The sequence below is a fragment of the Microcaecilia unicolor genome, unplaced genomic scaffold, assembly GCF_901765095.1.
Source record: "Microcaecilia unicolor unplaced genomic scaffold, aMicUni1.1, whole genome shotgun sequence".
Taxonomy (NCBI): Eukaryota; Metazoa; Chordata; class Amphibia; order Gymnophiona; family Siphonopidae; genus Microcaecilia; species Microcaecilia unicolor.
Window position 1 is genome coordinate 45128 of NW_021963389.1, and position 19876 is coordinate 65003.

Genomic DNA, 19876 nt, shown 5'->3' on the forward strand with positions numbered 1-19876 from the left:
AAATCTCAAATCAACCTGAAACAATATACATACTAGGTGTAGTTGCAGCCTGAAATAGAATAAAACAGGGCCTAGGAGGATGGAGCTGGATTCTAGACACTGAACAAATTCTGCAGAACTGCCTGTCCAGACTGACTGTTGCATCGGGTGTCCTGATTTTAAAAAATAATAGTGGGATGTGAATATGTGGACTGCAGACCACACTGCAGCCTTGCAATCTCCTCTATGGAGGCTAATCTCAGGTGGGCAACCGACACAACCGTGGCTCTACATTGAGCCGTGACATGCCCCTCAAGAGTCAGCCCTGCCTGGGCATAAGCAAAGAAGAAGCAATCTGCTATCCAATTTGAAAGTGTGCATTTGCCGATGGCTACACCCAACCTGTTGGGGGTCAAAAGAAACGAAAAGCTGGGTGAATTGTCTATGGGCTTTAGTCCTCTCCAGATAGAAGGCTAAGGCTTGCTTGCAGACTAAAGTATGTAGTACACTTTTGCCAGGATGGGCATCAGGTCTGGGGGAAAATGTTGGAATAATTGGCTAAGAAGGAACTTGGGGTGCATGCGGAGCACTACTCTCTTGTGATGAAATTTAATACATGGTGGGTGAGCTACTAGGGCTTGGAGCTCACAGACTCTGAGCTGATGTGACAGCCATCAGTGGAGGAGTGGCCTAGTGGTTAGGGTGGTGGACTTTGGTCCTGGGGAACTGAGGAACTCAGTTTGATTCCCACTTCAGGCACAGGCAGCTCCTTGTGACTCTGGGCAAGTCACTTAACCCTCCATTGCCCCATGTAAGCCGCATTGAGCCTGCCATGAGTGGGGAAAGTACAAATGTAATTAAAAAAAAAAAAAAACCCTCACCTCCTACATGCTGATAAGTACCAATTGTACTAAGATGAAACCTTACAGAGCTGGTTTTAAAACCAGACTCAGAGAGGTGCAGGAGGTACTCAAGCAGTTTTTTTTTGTAGGGCAAGAGAAGGGATCTAAGGCCTAGCCCTAACACCAGACAGCAAACCTTTTCTACTTAAAAGAGTAACACCTCTTAGTGGAGTCTTTCCTGAAAGTCCGCAAGATACGGAAGACACCCTCAGGCAATCCGAGGGATTCGAGTTCTACGCTCTCAACACCCAAGCCATGAGGGCCAGAGATTGGGATGCAGAAAAGAACCATCATTCTGCGTGATGAGGGTTGGAGCACAGTCCAATCTCCAATCTTCTGACGACAACTCCAGAAGAAGAGGGAACCATATCTGCCGTAGCCAATGAGGAGCAATCAGCATCATGGTGCCTAGGTCTTATCTGAGTTTCAGCAAGGTCTGCTGATAGAGAAGACCTTACTGACAGAGGTATAGGAGGATATGCATTCAGAAGTCCTCTTCTACAATGTAGGAGAAAGGCATTTGACACTAGTCTGCCGCGAGATCTGAGCCTGCAGCAGAACTGAGGGACCTTGTTGTTGAGATGAGTGGCAAAAAGATCCGAGGGGGTGCACCACCGTCTGAAGATCTTTTGGGCTACACCCATGTTGAGAGACCATTCGTGCAATTGCAATATCCTGGCTGAGTCTGTCCGCCAGGCAGTTCTTGCCGGGAAGTTAAACAGCACGGCGGTACATCCTGTGGAGAGCCCACTGCTACTTATCTACCGCTTCCTAACACAAGGGGTAGAATCCCATACCCCCCACTCCCCTCCTTGTTGATATAAAACATCACTACCTGGTTGTCTGTCTGAGTTTGGATAATATGGTTTTGGAGTCTCTGTCTGAAAGCCTTTAGAGAGTTCCAAATGGCCTGTAGCTTGAGACTGATTTGAAATTTTGCCCCATGAGAAGACCACTGACCTCGAGTGTGAAGCCCATCCACATGAGCTCCCCAACCTAGGTTGGATGCATCTGTTAACACTTTTTGACGCAGTTGAATTTGGAATGGAAGTCCCAGAGTCCAATTGGACCCGTTCGTCCACCAGAGAAAGGTTTGAGCCAACTCCAATGGAACACAAATAACATCCATTAGATTCCCTGTGGCTTGAGACCACTGGGAGGCTAAGATCCACTGGGCTGCTCTCAAATGGAGCCATGCCATGGGAGTGACATACACTGTGGAGGAAATGTGGCCAGTCTCCACATTTGCTGAGCTGAATCCTGCTGGATGCTGCAGACCTGCGAGGCCAGGAGCTACCAAGGTATCTGCTCTTGCTAGAGGAAGGAAGGCCCAAGCCTGCGCTGTGTCTATCAGGACTCCTATATACTCCAATTGTCGCACTGGATGCAGATGGGACTTGGGATAATTTATGACAAACCTCAGTAACTCTAGCGCCTGAATAGTCAACCACAATGACTCGATTGCCCCCTTGTGGGATGTTCTTGACCAGCCAATTGTGCAGGTAAGGAAACACACACACACACACACACCTAGTTTGCGTAGATATACTAAAACTACCGCCAGGAACTTGCTGAAAACTCTGGGGACAGACAATAGGTCAAAGGCAGAACGCGATACTGGAAGTGGCGTTTCCCCACTCAATATCAGGGATACCTCCTGTGACTGGGAAGGAAGTAAGAAGAAAGTGAATGAGAGGAAGTAGGGTACCTAGGGAAATCATCCTGAACTTTTCTTTCACCACAAATTTATTCATGGCCCTTAAGTCTAGGATGGGCCAAAATCCCCCCTCCCCGTTTCTGGAACAGAATCCCTGCCCCATCTCCCTGGTGGTAGGGGTTTGACCGCTCAGGCCTGAAGAACAGCAGAGATTTCCTGTACAAGTACTTGCTTATGCTGAGAGCTGATTTAAGACGCTTTTGGTGGGCAATTTGGAAGTTGCTGACAACAATTTACATAAGTACTTAAGTATTGCCATACTGGGATAGACTGAAGGTCCATCAAGCCCAGCATCCTGTTTCCAACAGTGGCCAATCCAGGTTACAAGTACCTGGCAAGATCCCCAAACAGTACAATATATTTTATGTTGCTTATTCTATAAATAAAAGTAGTGGATGTTCCCCAAGTCCATTTTAATAATGGCTTACGGACCTTTCTTTTAGGAAGCTAGCCAACCTTTTTTTAAACCCTGCTAAACTGTTTTTACTACATTCTCTAGCAAACAATTTCAGAGTTTAATTACACATTGAGTGAAGAAATATTTTCTCAGATTTGTTTTTAATTTACTTTGTAGCTTCATTGCGTGCCCCCTAGTCCTAATATTTTTGGAAAGAGTAAACAAGCAGTTCACGATTTACCCGTTCCACTCCACTCATTATTTTATAGACCTCTATCATATCTCCCCTCAGCCATCTTTTCACCAAGCCAAAGAGCCCTAGCCACTTTAGCCTTTCTTCATAGGGAAGTCATCCCATCTATCATTTTCGCCACCCTTCTTTTTTCAGATGTGGTGACCAGAATTGCACACAAAATTCAAGATGCGGTCGCACCATGGAGCGATACAAAGGCATTATAACGTCCTCGTTTTTGTTTTCCATTCCTTTCTTAATAACATCTAACATTATTTGCTTTCTTAGCCACCATTGCACACTGAGCAGAGGGTTTCAACGTATCAACAGTGACACCTAGATCCCTTTCCTGGTTGCCGACTCCTAATGTGGAACCTTGCATCACGCAGCTATAGTTCGGGTTCCTCTTTCCCACATGCATCACTTTGCACTTGCTCACATTAAATGTCATTAGATGGTCAGTCTCTTAAGATCGTCCTGTATTTTTTCACAATCCTCTCACAATTTAACAATTTGAATAACTTTGAGGGGCATAATCGAAAGGGACGCCCAAGTTTTGTTGAGGACGTCCTCGCAAGAAGTCCCGATGAAGGGGCGGGGAAACCCGCATTATCGAAACAAGATGGACATCCATCTTTCGTTTCGGGGGATGCCCAAATCTTGAAATTTAGGTCGTCCTTAGAGATGGTCGCCTCTAGACTTGGTCTTTTCTGATTTTCGGCGATAATGAAAACCAAGGACGCCCATTTCAGAAACGACCAAATGTAAGCCCTTTGGCTGTGGGAGGAGCCAGCATTTGTAGTGCACTGGTCCCCGACATGCCAGGACACCAACTGGGCACTGCAGTGGATTTCATAAAATGCTCCCAGGAACATAGCTCCCTTACTTTGTGTGCTGAGCACCCACCCCCTCCCTAAAACCCACTACTGTACACCACTACCATAGCCCTTACAGGTTAAGGGGGGCACCTTGATGTGGGTACAAGTGGGTTTCTGGTGGGTTTTGGAGGGCTTGCTGTTTCCTCCACAAATTTAACAGGTAGGAGGGGGCCTGGGTCCGCCTACCTGAAGTGCACTGCACCCACTAAAATTGCTCCAGGGACCTGCATACTGCTGTGATGGAGCTGAGTATGGCATCTGAGGCTGGCACGACATTTTTAAAGATGTTTTTTTGAGGGTGGGAGGGGGTTAGTGACCACTGGGTGAGTAAGGGGAGCCATCATTCTCTCCGGTGGTCATCTGGTCATTTCGGCCACTTTTTTGTGCCTTGGTCGTAAGAAAAACAGGACCAGGTAAAGTTGTCCAAGTGCTCGTCAGGGACGCCTTTTTTTTTTCATTATGGGTCGAGGACGTCCATGTGTTAGGCACGCTCAAGTCCCGCCTTCGCTACGCCTCCGATACACCCCCTTGAACTTTGGCTGTCCCTGCGACGGAAAGCAGTTGGGGACGTCCAAAATCGGCTTTCGATTATACCGATTTGGACGACCCTGTGAGAACGTCCATCTTCCGATTTGTGTCGAAAGATGGGCGTCCCTCTTTCAAAAATGAGCCTGCATATGTTAACCTCACTAGTTACTCCCATCTCTAGATCATTTATAAAATACGTTAAAAAGCAGCGGTCCCAGGATTCCCCACTATCTACCCTTCTCCATTGAAAATACTGACCATTTACCCTATGTTTTCTATCTTTTAGCCAATGTTTAATCCACAATAAACCACTACCTCCTATTCCATGACTCTCCAATTTCCTCTGGAGTCTTTCATGAGCTACTTTGTCAAATGCCTTTTGAAAAATCAACCAGCTCACCTTTATCCAATGTTTGTTCACCCCTTGAAAGATTGGTGAGGCAAGATTTTCTTTCACTAAATCCATGTTGGCTTTGTCTTATGCTTTGTAATTTTGTTCTTTATAAAATAGTCTCTACCAAACGTCTTTTGAAAATCCAGATACACAATATTGACCAGCTCACCTTTATCCACATGTAGTAGATAAGATTTTCCTTCACTAAATCCAAGCTTTTGAATATGTTCTGTAATTTTGTTCTTTATTAATAGCCTGTACCATTTTGCCCGACACACACATCAGGCTCAACGGTCTATAAAGGCATTACATTGGCCACCCTCCAATCTTCATGCTTGATTTTAAAGATAAATTACATATTACCAACAATATTTCTGCAAGTTCATTTTTCAATTCTAATAACCTGGCGACAGTTGGCGCACTGTTTGAAACCACTGGGAGCCTTATGGGACGTTGAAAAAAGAACTTTGGCTTAACTCCTCAATCTTGAACAATTAAAAAAGGGGAAGCACTCAAATTGAGGTCAGGGCTGTGGCTTAACCGCACAGCTACTTGCAAAAAAAATAAAGGAAACAAACAAAAAAGCCGAGAAACTAGACAAAAACACAAGGAAGAAGAGAAAGGCACAAATGATAGCAAAAAAAAAGTTTTGAAGAGCACAGTGTGAGGAGACTACGTGAATGCATCCTCTCAGCTCTGCGTAAAAAAAAAAAAAAAAAAAAAAAAGGCCGATGAAGAAGAAAGGCACCAGAACATACTTGGTGGGACACTTTTAGAACTTTCTCCAGTATTAGCGAATCAGTGTCCACACTGGAAGTCTCGGCAGCAAGAGGGTCAACACCAGCAGCAGCCAGGAAAGACTGGGATCTTTCCTGCCCTGAAGCATCCCCTAGACCACCAGTGTGGCTTCAGTTCAGGAATGTGCCGGGACCATGAGGGTCAGGGGAGGAGAGGCAAACAGATCGCGGCATTTAACAACTAGCTCGCAAAATGTTGAAAAATTCAGAACAACCAACTCTTGGCTCCAGCACACCACTGGATCGGACCATAAATCATCATTATATCACTCAATGATTTTTACACTGTTTGACAGAGAGCACGTCACCCTTGTTGTTTCAATGGATCGCACAGCTGCATTCGGTCTCATTGATGATATTCTGCTGACCAGGTTTTTCAGATACTGGACTATCAGGAAACATTTTTAACCAGTTCTCCTCCTTTTTCTCCAGCCGTACTTTCTCAATTTCTATTTTCTCTATCTTCCCCATAATCATTTCCTTGTGGAGTTCCTCAAGGCTCCATTTTGGCACCATTCTTGTTCAATATTTTCTTTACCCCTCTTGCTACTCTTACACAGAACATTCTATGTGCATCTACTATTACGCAGACGATATCTTACCAGGATCCAGAAGCCCCTGATCTTTCCTAGTTGCAGCATTGTCTTATTTATTTTTTATTTATATCATTTATACCCCACAGTTTCCCACCGCTGGCAGGCTCAATGTGGCTTACAACATTTAGTAAACAAACAGTAAAGTACAATAAATTGAAAGTGATATGGGTGGCGTAAAGGTACAGGGTTACGAGGAAGTAGTTAAGTTCACAAGGTCTTTATAGGAGTTAGAGTCCAGGAATCACAGAGGCAGGATGAGATCTCTAGGGTAAGCTTGGCCAAACAAGTAGGTCTTGAGAGACTTCCTGAAAGTCAGATGATCTTGAACTGTTTTTACAGATTTATTTATTTATTTTTTTTTTTTTGTTACATTTGTACCCCGCGCTTTCCCACTCATGGCAGGCTCAATGCGGCTTACATATTGTATACAGGTACTTATTTGTACCTGGGGCAATGGAGGGTTAAGTGACTTGCCCAAAGTCACAAGGAGCTGCCTGTGCCTGAAGTGGGAATCGAACTCAGTTCCTCAGGACCAAAGTCCACCATCCTAACCACTAGGCCACTCCTCCACTCCATTCCACAAATGACTGCTGATATAGGAAAAGGTGGAAGCGTATGTGGTTTTATACTTGAGACTAGAACACGCAGGGTAACGGAGGTTTAAGTATGAACGAGAAGATCTAAACGAATTCCTTGGTGGCAAGTTGACTAGGGCATCCATTTATACTGGAGCTGCTCCGTGGATCTTATGGACTAGGGTGCAAATTTTAAAAGTTATTCGCTCCTGTACAGGAAGCCAGTGTAATTTCTCACGAAGTGGTCTGGAACTTTTGAATTTTGATGCAAAGATTAGTCTTAATGCTACTACCAACTGGTTACACGCCAATCGACTTATATTCAACTCTCAGAAAAGTCACCTGTTGGGTAACAGGTCATCCCTCCAGATCCTCAATTTTTCCTACAATCCATGGTACCCAATTAATTAGTTGACTCTTTCGCTATTTAGGCATGCACTTGGACTATCAACTGTCACTTGAACTGCATATCAGTCATATCAAGTCTTACTTTCATGCACTGTGTCGTTCACTGTCTGTTCATACTTTGATGACCCTGCCTGTGTATCTCTCCTTTATGTCTGTCAGTTCCAGATTAGATCATTGTAAATTTATCTATTCTGAAATATCCTCAGTTTCTTTAAAAAGAATTCACACAATTCTAAATACCTCCATCTGTTTGTCCTCAGCAGCATGTTTTGATGGACACCATTTTTAATTTATCATTCCTGGCTCCCTATGCCTCACCATATTAAATTTAAGATTCCGACTCTAGTGCATAAGGCCCTTCACACTGGCCAGTCCCTCAGATCTAGTGTTGAGCATGGTTTGCTTGTTCCATCAGTCTACCATACTCAATATGCATTTATTGATCAGACTTCTTTTTCTATCTAGCCCCTTATTTATGGAATTCCTTACTACTAACCCTTAGGGTGGAAATGTCCTTCCCAAAATTCAAGGTCAGGTTGATTTCCTCATCCAAGCATTCCCAGAAGAGGTAGCCTCATGAGGTGGCCAGTGGCGGTGACAGAAGCCTGGTTCTGATCTCTCTCTTTTTTTCTTGTTTTCTCTTCAACTGTACTATTAGATTCTGTATTTCCTTTCCTTCTCCAGTTTAACAATGTAAACTGCTTTGGTGGTTATTCTGTAAGATGGTATAGTAAATGACTCAAACATGCCTAAGTAATTTTGTTCTTTAAAATAGTCTACATTTTGCCCTGTGCCAATGTCAAGGCTTGCCAGTCTATACATTTCCTGGTTTACCTCTAACCTTTTTAAAAATTATGCTGGCCACCTAAAAGTTAATGGATAGCATACACTTACCACAGTTTAAAGTGGCTTACCGGTGCTCTGGCATCCTATGGAAAGTTTGAGATCTGTGTGTGCAATCTGCGTGCTAAAATTTTTAAAAGTTGTCTCCATAGAGGGGGTGTTTCTGCATTGATCAGTTAGTGCGGCTACATTGTGCACTTTGTAGCACAGGATTAGCATGCAAGCCCCCTTACCGCCTATAAAACAGGTGAGTAGGTGCTCACACACTGATCTTTGTTAATGGCTGTATGCTGTTTGAAGCTGTGTCAGCTCAATTTTCAATCCACACATTTTCCACATAAAGGTCTTTTTAAAGACCACACTGTTCCATTTTCTGACATCTATGGTCATTGACCATTTGATGTTGTTGCATTTTACTAAAGACTCCTGATGCAGGCTACCAGTCGAGAACACAGTACTGTGTCGAGTCTCTACCAATAAACTGTCCACTATCAACTGAAGTTTCCTTGTTTGTCACTGGTTAGCCTGGTTTATTTCCCACTTCTTTGTGTTTGCTGTACGCTAATGGTGACATTAGCACATGGCCATTAATTGAGAAAATCGAACATTGGCCAATTTCCAGCTACAGTAAAAATGGGTCTTGTGCATGGGAAGGAAAAATATATGTCTTACCTGATAAAGGAAAGAAAATTATTCACAGATGAATCTAGGAACAAGTCGACTGTGTCTGTCTACCAGCAGATGGAGATACTGAATTCAACACAGTGTTATAGCATGGCTAGCTCCTCAGAAAGCCAGTATGTCATCATCTACCAAGGCAGCCCACAGAGACAGGCTCCAAGGTCCCCACATCCACCGGGATGGCCTGTTCAAACCTCGAGCTATGCTGCACTCCTCTGTTCCAGCCACCACAAACAAAATGCCTGGCCCAAAGCTTAACAGAGAGACAACCCTCTAATTCTGAATCAATAAGTGGATTTGTATCCATGTCCTAAGACAACCTCTCATCTCGCATACTAACATAGTAGATGACGGCAGATAAAGACCTGTACAGTCCATCCAGTCTTCCTAAGATAAACTCATTATGTATGGTATGTGATACTCGTATAACTGGTCTTGATTTATTCATTATCAACAAGACACTTCCAAAAAGCCAAGGAGACGGAAAGTAGAAAATTTGACGACACAGCGATTTCTCATTTGGCATTCACTCACCTTACATCAATCCAGAGCATTCTGTCCATGCAATCGCATCCTGTCTTTTTAAAGACTTGAATTGGTTTCACCTTCAAGAGATCATTGCATACAGACTCCTTAGGCGGGCATTGTTTGTTGAAACATGGTGCTGTGTCGCGTCTTATCTACCATTAAAGAACAATTTTCTACTTTCCGTCTCCTTGGTTTTTTGGAAGTGTCTTGTTGATCACGGTACTTCCCTGTTGCTGCATTTCCCCTCTCGTAGTAGATCTAGTTTCTCCACTTTGTCTTGATTTATTCTTGCCATTTTCAGGGAATAGACCGTAGAAGTCTGCCCAGCACTGTCCTTGTTCTAAAATTTCTGAAGTTGTCCTCCCAGCCCCTCCAAGTCTATTCAGCCACATCAGGACAGAGACTTTAGAAGTCTGCCCAGCATTGGCCTTGTTCTCCAACTTCTGAAGCTAAATCTGTCTAACCACAATCAGAGCACAGACCACAGAAGTCTGCCCAGCACTGCATTTGATTCCCACCAGTTTTACTTCCTGATCTGTGCCAAGCTTCTTTGGATCCATTCCTTCTAAACAGGACTCCTTTGTTTATCCCATGCTTTTTTAAATTCAGTTACCGTTTTCATCTCCACCACCTCCCGCGGGAGGGCATTCCAGATATCTACCACTCTCTCTATGAAAAAAATACTTCCCGACATTATTCCCAAGTCTGCTCCCTTTCAACTTCAATTCATGTCTTCTCGTTCTAGCGCCTTCCTGTCTCTGGAAAAGGTTTGTTTGCGGATTAATACCTTTCAAATATTTAAACGTCTGTATCTCACCCCAGTTTTTCCTTTCCTCCAGGGTATACACGTGTTCAGGTCAGTAAGTCTCTCCTCGTACGTCCTACAACGCAAATTCCATACCATTTTCGTCATTTTTCTCTGAACTCCAAGTCTTTTTATGTCCGGCTAGTGCCAGTTTTTAAAGAACACTCTGTTTGGAGAAGTACACCGCCACTATCAATACCTGAATTCAACATAAATCGCTGTAGAATTGGAAGACATTTTAGAGTTTAGCAGGCAGGGAGGGCAGTCCTATGATGGCTAATGAGTGTTTGATTCATTTCTGAGGGTTTACCTTAAGTATATGGCATGGTGTCACTGATATACTGAACACCAAAAACGAAAAGATTTAAAAGATTTATATATTTGATTTTTACAATATATAAATACTAGTAAAAAAAGGCCCGTTTCTGAAAAAAAATGAAACGGGTGCTAGCAAAGCTATTCCCCTCCATTCACCCATGTGGAGCAACCCTCCTGTCCCTTCCATGCAGCCATGGCGAGCAACCCTTCTGTGCCCTCCATGCAGCCATGTGCAGCAAGCGTCGTCACCCCTGCATCCAGCAATATGGAGCAGCTGAGCTGTCCCCTGGCTCCCCCTGCATCCAGCCCTGTGCAGCAAGTGTCCTGTGCTGCACCCCGCGATGTGCACACCCCGTGTCTCCCTCTGCGCCTGGGAGAGCAACTCGTGACCCGTGCTGTCCCGTCCAGTTGAACGCCCCCGTCCCTTGCGGAAAGCAGAGCGCCTGTCACCTGGGTGAAAGCGGTGCAGGCAGAAGAACATTTCCGTTGGATCTCCTTCCCTGCCTGTGTGCCGGTGTTGCGCGACATGCCGTAATGTGACGTCGGGGAGGGCGGGACATAGGGAGGGAAGGCGATCGGAAGGGAAGCAATGTTGGGGGATGGAGTGTCGGAGGGTGGTGGAACTCGCTATTCGGTGGCCTGGGAAGGGGGGGTGTAGTGTCGGAGCGGGGTGGAAGGGGTGATTCGCATATCCCCGCCGTCGACAGGTGCGGCCTGGGGGGGGGGGGGGCGGAGCGTCGGAGTGCGGTGGAACTGGCGATTTGTTGAGTGTCATAGCCCCGCCCTCAACGTCCTCACGTTGTGACGCGAGGGCGGGGCAGACACTCATGGGGAGAAATTCCGATCTATGCCACCTAAAAACGGAAGTGGCAGCTTCATTAGAACGTTGGGGTTGCGAATTATGTGCGGAAGGGGCGTGGCTGAGGGCGGGTCTATGAGTGAGAGTGAGTGGTGCATGAGTGACAGTGAGTGTTGCTGACAGCCTAAGTGCAGGGCTTCAGTGTTTCCCCGAGCTTCAGAATGCTGAGCTTCAGAATGTTTGAGGTGAGACTTATTTATATAGATTAGGGTTTTTTATATAATTAAAATAAAATTTATTAAACTAAGTTGATAACTCAATATTAAAACATTGTGATTAAATTTTAACTGCCAGACCCTTGACCATTCTTCTAACGTTTCGAGATCCCTTCTCATGGTTTCTACTCTCTCCAGGGTATCTACTGCAAAAAGGCAGACTTTTCATTCTAACTGTTCAGCAATGTCCCTCAAAAATATAACAAACAGAATCAGCCCCAGCAGCAACCCCTGAGGCACTCTACTACTACTTTTCCTCCGAGCGGATTCCATTTACCATCACCCTCTGCCGCCTGTCGGTCAACCAGTTTCCAATCCAGTTCACCACTTTGTGTCCTAAGGCTCAGTCCTCTCAGCTTATTCATGAGTCTTCTGTGAGGGACCATATCAAATGCTTTGTGAATTCCAAGTAGATTACATCTAAAGCACGTCTTTCATCCAATTCTTTGGTCACCCAAAGTCAATAAAATTCAATTGGCAAGATTTTCGTTTGGTAAAGTCATGTTGCCTCTGATCCTGTAACTATCCTAGAAAAATACGTGAAACTTTTTTTTTTCTTCTGTTCCAAGTTCAAAAGTGGTGTTGTCATGTGCCCAACAGTAGACTAACCAAGGAAAACAAGCAAAGAAAAAACACAGCCAATAGGGAGGGATGCTGGATTAATCTGCTGTGATATAAGGAAAGAAAATAATCATGTAAGACACTTTTTCCTTCCTTAGCATCAGCAGCAGATGAATCCAGAAACAAATGGGACCAAAGTAGTCCCGAAAGAAGGAGGGGGGAGTGAATCAGTCGACCCCGCGGAAAGCATTGTTGCTCCAAAACAAGCTGCACCCAAACAATGCTTAGAGAAAAAAAAATGCAGACAGGAAGTAGCTATCCGACAAAAGTCCTCCAAAGAAAAAAGCCGCTACTCAGCCTAGGATGACGCAGCCCAAGTGGAATGCGTCCACAAACCCCTCTGGGCCTGCCGACCTGCAAGCACATAAGCTGACATGATCGCCTCCTGGATCCACCGCATCACGGTGGGCTTATAGGCAGCCAGACCCTTCCAAGGTCCCACCATCAGCACAAACAAATGGTCCAACCCAGATTCCAAAGACCAGAGGAAAGGATCCCAAGACAGAGCTTGCAACTCTGACATTCAGAGGCCATGCCCATGAGAAAAACTGCCTTAAGAGTTAAATTCTTTAGAGATGCTTTCCTCAAAGGCTCGAAAGGAGACTGTTGCAACTGTCACAGAGAACCAAATTAAGGTGCCAGTCCAGACGAGGCAGGCGGCGGGGGGGGGGGGGGGGGGGGGGGGGAAGGGGACAACTTGAGACTGCTAACCACCCTCACAAAAAGCACCACATCTGGGTGAGAAGCCAGGGAGGAACACCCTACCTGATCCCGGAAACAAGTCAGGGCCACCACCTGAACCCTGAGCGAGCTACACACCAGCCCTTGTTTCAGCCCCTCCTGTAAAAACTCCAAAATGTGTGTCAAGGAGGCCGTCTTTGGGAACACATCCTGCCTGGAGCACCAAGCCTTGAAAGTGCACCAAACCCTTGCTTAAGCAGTAGTCAAGTGCTTACATGATTGCAGCAGAGTGGTGATCACTCTGTCCGCATATTCTTTCTTCCCCAAACAAGACCGCTCAAGAGCCAGGTCTTAAGACCAAAGCGGGAGGGCTCCTCCATGGGCACTGGGCCTTGACAAAGGAGATCCAGAACTGCTGGCAGGTGGAAGGGGTCATCCACCAGCAGTCGAAGGGGTCATCCACCAGCAGCCAGACAAGATCGGCCCTCCTGGGCCAATCTGGAGCCACTAGAATTACCAGGCCCCGATGACTCTGAATCCAGTGAAGAACTTGACCTATGAGGGGCAATAGTAGGAAGACGTATAGCAGGTCCTCTGCTGGCCAGGGCTGCATAAGCACGTCCAGTCCTTTGGATCTGAGCTCTCAATCACGGCTTGGCATAGGCCCTGGGTCACCATGAGGTCCATGGATGGCACTCTCCACAGTTCCGTGATGCAGTGGAACACTGCCAGGGAACGTTCCCATTCCAGTGGGTCCAGTGATATCCTGCTGAGGAAGTCTGCCTGCACGTTGAGATTGCAGCCCACATTGCGAGCTGTGCTCCACCCACGTACAAAAGCGAGTGTACCTCTGCAGCTAGAGCTGTGCGTGACCACCAGGCAATTGATGTACTTGACCACCATCATGTTGCTGGAGAGCACCCTGACAGGCCAGCCCTGAAGCAGACCCAGAAATGCCTCCAATGCTCTGGCCACCACCCAGAGCTCCAAATGATTGATGGGCCACTGCGCCCCCCCCCCCCCCCCCAGCCCAACAGGCTGGTGGCTGTTACCACCAGAATCCACTGCGGAGACACCAAAAGCACCCCCCTTCCATAAATTGGTTTCCTGAAGCCACCACTGCATGCTTAGGTCCACTGGAGCCACATCTGATAGTCCGCTAAGACTGGCGACCAATGATTCAGGCAGGGGTGTTGCAATGGGTGCACGTGCGCCCTCAACCAGGGAACCACATACATGGTCACCATCATGGACTCCAGCACTTTTACGTATGCAAGTAGTCCCACATCTGGGGACACTACATCCCATACAGAGCACGAATCTGACCCTGCAGCTTGGTCACCCGAGAGAATACCATGCCCTGGGCTGTACTGAATCGCACTCCCAGATACTTCAGAGTCTGGGAGGAACAGAGATGGCTCTTAGCCATACCGATGACCCAACCGAACAAGTACAGCAAGTCACCACCCAATTGCTTACTGGCTTTTGTGCTTCAAACACACCTGGATCAGCCAGCTGTCTACCACCCAATTGCTTACTGGCTTTTGTGCTCCAAACACACCTGGATCAGCCAGTTGTCTAAGTATGGGTAGACCGAATCCCATCCTTCTGGAGGAAGGTCTCCATCACCATGACCTTGGAAACAGTTCTGGGTGCCATCGCCAGGCCGAATGGAAGAGCCTGGAACTGAAAGTGATGACCCAACAAAGCAAACCGAAGTAACTGTTGGTGCAGAGGCTAAATAGGAATATGCAAGTACGCCTCCTTGAGATCCAGAGCTGAGAGAAATGTTCCCGGCTGCCAGTACAGACTACAGCATTTCCATGCTAAAATGTTGGACTTAAAAGCGGTTCATGTGCTTGAGGTCCAACAAGGAGGGGGGGGGGGGGGGAAGAGAGGGGAGTCCTTCCTTCTTGGGAACCACTGGGGTGGGAACCTTCCTTCCTGGGCAAAACAAAATAGATTGAATAGCAACTTCCTGAGCCGGTACGCCAAGACTCGTCTCTGGACATCTTCAAATCTAGGCTAAAAGCCCACCTCTTCGATGCTGCTTTTAACACCTAAACCTTCAACTGTCCCCTATCCCTGATATGTCCTGTCTGTCCTAACCCTTATCCCTTACTTGTCCTGTCTGTCATAATTAGATTGTAAGCTCTACTGAGCAGGGACTGTCTCTCCATGTTCAAGTGTGAAGCGCTGCGTACGTCCGGTAGCACTATAGAAATGATAAGTAGTAGTAGTAACCCTGGCCCTGTTCCCCCGATGGGATGGGCACAACTGCCCCGAGATCCCGCAAAGTCACCCTAGCCACTTCAGCTGTGCTGCACTCACCCAGAATGCCAGCTTCTGGCAATCCTCCAGCAAGTGCTGCATCTTAGAATCCCCCAGGTCCTTGACCAGTTTCTCCAGGTCCTCCCCAAACAGATGCCCCTGAAAGGAGAGCTTGGTAAGCCTCTGCTTAAGACACTGTGAGCCGCCCAATGTCGAAACCACAAGAGCCGCCGGGCCTTCATGGCCAATGCACCCGATAAGATAGGATGGACTCCAGGGAGGGAAAATCTTTCCGACGAGAGGACAGTCACCTGCTGTTCTGTGTGGCAAGAGTTCATCTCTCCTAGGGAGTTGCAGATAGAGGCCTGGAGCAAAAGGGCTAAGACCTCGAAGACCTGCTTCAAGGACACCTCCAGCTTCCCAACTTGTACATCCTTCAAGGCAATACTCCCACCCCCCTTCCACATGTAGGGTAGTCCTCTTGGTGACTGCTGTAACCAGCGTGTCCACCGTGGGAACTGCAACTTCTCCAAGTAAGCCTGGGGAACTGGATACAGTTGTACCATGGCCCTTGCCACCAGGAGCAGACTTCACAATTAGCTCCTCGATAGTCTCATGAAACAGGAAGGATGGGCTGGATGTCTGGTGCTCGCCATGGCAGGTGCTAGGGAGTCATCTAATGAAATACTGAGAGCCCAAAGTGCATGCGCGATCAAACAGGGCGACTCCTCCTTATGAAAAAACCTGATGGTCAGGTTCCAAAGGGAGAAGTTCCAACTCCTCCAAGTCCTCCCCCAGGGGAGATTGACCGGACACCCACTTAGGGCCAGATCTGACCCAATGGGAGAGGGAGGGGAAAGATGGGCTAGCGACCCTATTTCAGACACAGCTGAGCCCGGCTACCACCCTTCAGCAGGGGATCCAGAGCCACGGGCTGCGTAGGAACTGCAAGGGTGTACAGCCCGGCAACTCTAGTCTGTTGCTGAGCTTTCTTCATCAGGCCTGATGAAGCAAAAGAATAAGGTCTGGGGAGAGTGGAGCCTCTACCCTGGCAACTCCCAAGGACCCACCCCTGTCAACAAAGAGGGGCTGGGAACAGCAGGGTCCAAAGCCCCTGCCTCTGGAGGGCAAACGTCCTGAAGGAGACAGCTGCTCCGCAGCCAAAGTGGCCACAGGTGAAATCATACACTGCAGGGAAGAAGAGCATGTAAGATGTCATATTCTGCCACCACCACAGTTTCTACCATGGTGGACTCTCAGCAACTGCCCATGCAGAGACCAGACGCTGCCTGCCGAGCAAGCAGTGCTTCACAGTCTCTGCTGTCATGTCGACACAACTGTGATGTGCAGTGCGAAAGAAAAATGGAGAACACTCACCAAGCAGCTGCATCCCAAATAGAGAGCTGCACGGCTTCCGTCCCCGCGGGAGGCAGTTCCTGCGGGGTTCCCGCGGGGATGGAAGCAGTTCTGCGGGGTTCCCGCAGGACCGTGGGGATGGAACCAGTTCTGTGGGCTTCCCGTGGAAGTGTAAGCTGCACCTGCACCAGCCTCTCATCTACCGAATTCCAATTTATTTGAGTGCTGTCTCCTCCTCCTCCTCCTCCTCCTCTTCTTCCTTGCTTTAACAGCATAAATGTGGAAAGTCTTCCATTAAGGAGGTGGTAGAGTCACAAATGATGACGGAATTCAAAAAGGCATGGGATGAACACAGAGGATCCCTAATTAGAAAATGGAAGTTATATAAAAGCTAACCTTAAATGGCTGCATGTGTGTGGATATGTCAAGTGACGACACTTAGATGGTGACTCTGGCTGTGATGAATTAGAGCTGATACCTGGCAGACTTGTATGTTCTGTGTCTCATACATGGCAATCTGGTGTAGGATGGGCTGGAAAGGGCTTAGACAGCAACTTCAGTGGCTGGAACATGAGGACAGTGCTGGACAGACTTTTACGGTCTGCGTCCCACAAATGAGAACATGAATAGGCTGGAGTGGGCTTCGATGGCAACTCCAGCAGTTGGAACATAAGGATGGGGCCAGATAGACTTCTGTGGTCTTTGTTCCAGAAACACGAAAGAAAGACCATAATCAAGTATATAATATCACACTCGTTGATTTAATGATGAATTGATCATGAGTGTGAATATTGGCAGAGTGGATGGACCGTTCAGGTCTATTTGCTGTCACTTACTATGTTACTATTAATCCTCTTTGCTCCCAGGCTGGTGCACAGACCTCAGCTCTGACACAGGCACAAGAATCAGATGTCACCTGACCTACTGGCGCGTGCATGTGGCGGCCTCTCAGCACACACTGCCAGTGAATCAGAGACAAATCTTACATGTGTGCACCAGAGTGTTCCAAGTTCCAGCTTCAATTCCTTCCTTGCCTACAGTGCTGTGGCTCAAATCCAGAAAGAGACTGAGGGAGCTGACTGGAACTTTCTTTTATGTACTATTAAATTCTTACGGGGATGGGTGGGGATGGGTTAAATTCTTACGGGGACGGGTGGGGACGGGTTGGGATGGTTTAAATTTTTGCGGGGATGGGTGGGGATGGGTAAGATTCCAGTGGGGATGGGTGGGGACGGGTAAGATTCCAGCAGGGACGGGCGGGGATGGGTTGGATTTCTGTCCCCGTGCAACTCTCTAATCCCAAAGGACAGCCTTAGAAACCGAAGCTCTGCACAGAACCGGTCCTCCACTCTCCTCTTGTCAAGTCCAGCCCAGTGCAAGACACACTGCTGCTTCTCTGTTTTACTCTCTCTTGTTTGTTTTTAAATCGTGTTTTTTTTTTTTTTTAAAAAGCAGTACACTGCTGGCAGACAATTCAGATAGTCCACAAACAGGGATCAAACCCACTCAGTCCTATTGTCCTGTAGTCTGAAAAACAATTTTTTTTTTTAAATAGGAGCTGCAAAGTGGCACCGAGCAGAGAAGAGGGCAAGCTGACTGGACAGTGGCAAGGGGACACCCGGGGTGGGGAAGGGACCTGGGGTGACCAGGTATACCTTCATATAGCTGGTGCCATTAAAGGCTAGACCACCCCCATTCTCAACTGCCCAGGAGAACTGGGCCAGGAGCACCCCTAACAGAGAAATCCAGGAGCTAGTGGAGATCTGTCCATCCACCTGCCGGAGATAAGAGATATACTGGCTTTTTCCTCAAGTGAGTCACAGGTAAATGCTTCCAGACATGTTGAATTAAATTTTTTTTTAAAAGTTATATATCTTATGTATCTCTATCTATATAGCCAAACAACATTAACACACAATCTTTAATATCAACATAAACCTTATCGTTGTTTAATTTACAGGTCACTGTTCTACAAAAGAAAAAAAAACAAATTTTTTCAGGTGATCATATGGAATGCTTTTACCTATGAAATCTTACAAATATATACATACAGACATCCATCTACATACTTGAATAAACAGGCTATGAAAGTCAAAGTTTACTTACTAATAGAGCTGGTGAATTGACATCAATATGGCTGACAACTTTAAATTCTCTTCTTACACTAAATGGAGGTGCTGAGGGTTGCTCTACGACAGCAATCAAGCAGTACCGAATGTGACCATACTTGCCAGTAAAAGATGTGACCAAAGGCCTAAAAAACAAGGGCAGAAAACCATTTAAGTGTTTGTTGCTGTGTATTCTCACTTTGCACTTCAATCATGAGCTCTGCATACTGCTAGAACAGTCCAGTTGGAGAAGGTGCAGAAGATATTCCTTTTCAGCTGTTTACCAGAACTTAAAAAGCAGTGTCTCCTACTTATCATTTCTATAGCGCTACAAGGCATACGCAGCGCTGTACACCATACACAAAAAAGACAGTCCCTGCTCAAAGAGCCTACAATCTAAGGCTGTTCTCATGTTGGAAGGGAATCACATATAAATTAACGGCATTACTGTAAAGAAAAAATATTAATGAGAAATAAATATATTATTGTCTTTCCTTTTTATTTTTTTGCTGTCTGCCAGCCAGGGTAACTGACAATATCTCGCACACAGCAAAAGGCATATGGGACAGATAGGTGCAAATAATCATTTCCCCTACAATGTATTTTAAGTTAGATGAAAAGCTTAGGGTGTTATACTAAGATCAGTTTTAGTGCACCCCAAAGGGAAAAACTGGTTAAAATGCACTGCTGCTTTAAATACAGACCATGACTGGTCTCAAAGTTAAAATTCAAATGGATATCTACAGCTAGCTACAAACACCAAAGTTGTTTACCTGTAACTGGTGTTTTCCCATGGATAGCAGTTTAAGAGAATCAAATATGAAGATGTCCTCACTTATGTTCCTCTGAAACTGAACATGATCAGCTTTTGTGCTCATGACTGACAGACACCATATAAGCAGAGGCCCTGCAGTAATTAACATAACTTAAGGGAATTTTGAACTCTGAGGTGAGGTGAGAGGAGAGGAGAGGAGAGGGTATGTCACCCACTCTTCTCCATGGACAAGCAGGCTAAGTCAGTACTATTTATGATCACTCCCAAGCTAAGAGTTCTCTTATAAGTAGTTAAAAAAAAATCCTGTAGGTGCATGATGAAGAGAGAGCTTGAAAATGATCTATTTAAAATGTAACACACTTTAATATCATCTGCCAAAACTTACAATCCAGGCGACAGTAAGAAGTAACTA

The 19876-nt window shown here is 46.2% G+C and overlaps 1 protein-coding gene across 2 annotated transcripts in view; it reads right to left on the minus strand.

Moving 5' to 3' along the window:
- LOC115459272 (arrestin domain-containing protein 4-like) overlaps positions 1 to 19876 on the minus strand; it is a 69224-nt gene that overhangs the window by 28297 nt on the left and 21051 nt on the right. For both annotated transcript variants that reach the window (XR_003940247.1, XM_030189123.1), the window contains exon 3: positions 18688 to 18835. Coding sequence is in view for 1 of the 2 variants with exons in the window: in XM_030189123.1 (XP_030044983.1) it covers positions 18688 to 18835 (148 nt within the window). In the remaining variant the exon portion in view is untranslated. The remainder of the gene's footprint in view (positions 1 to 18687; positions 18836 to 19876) is intronic.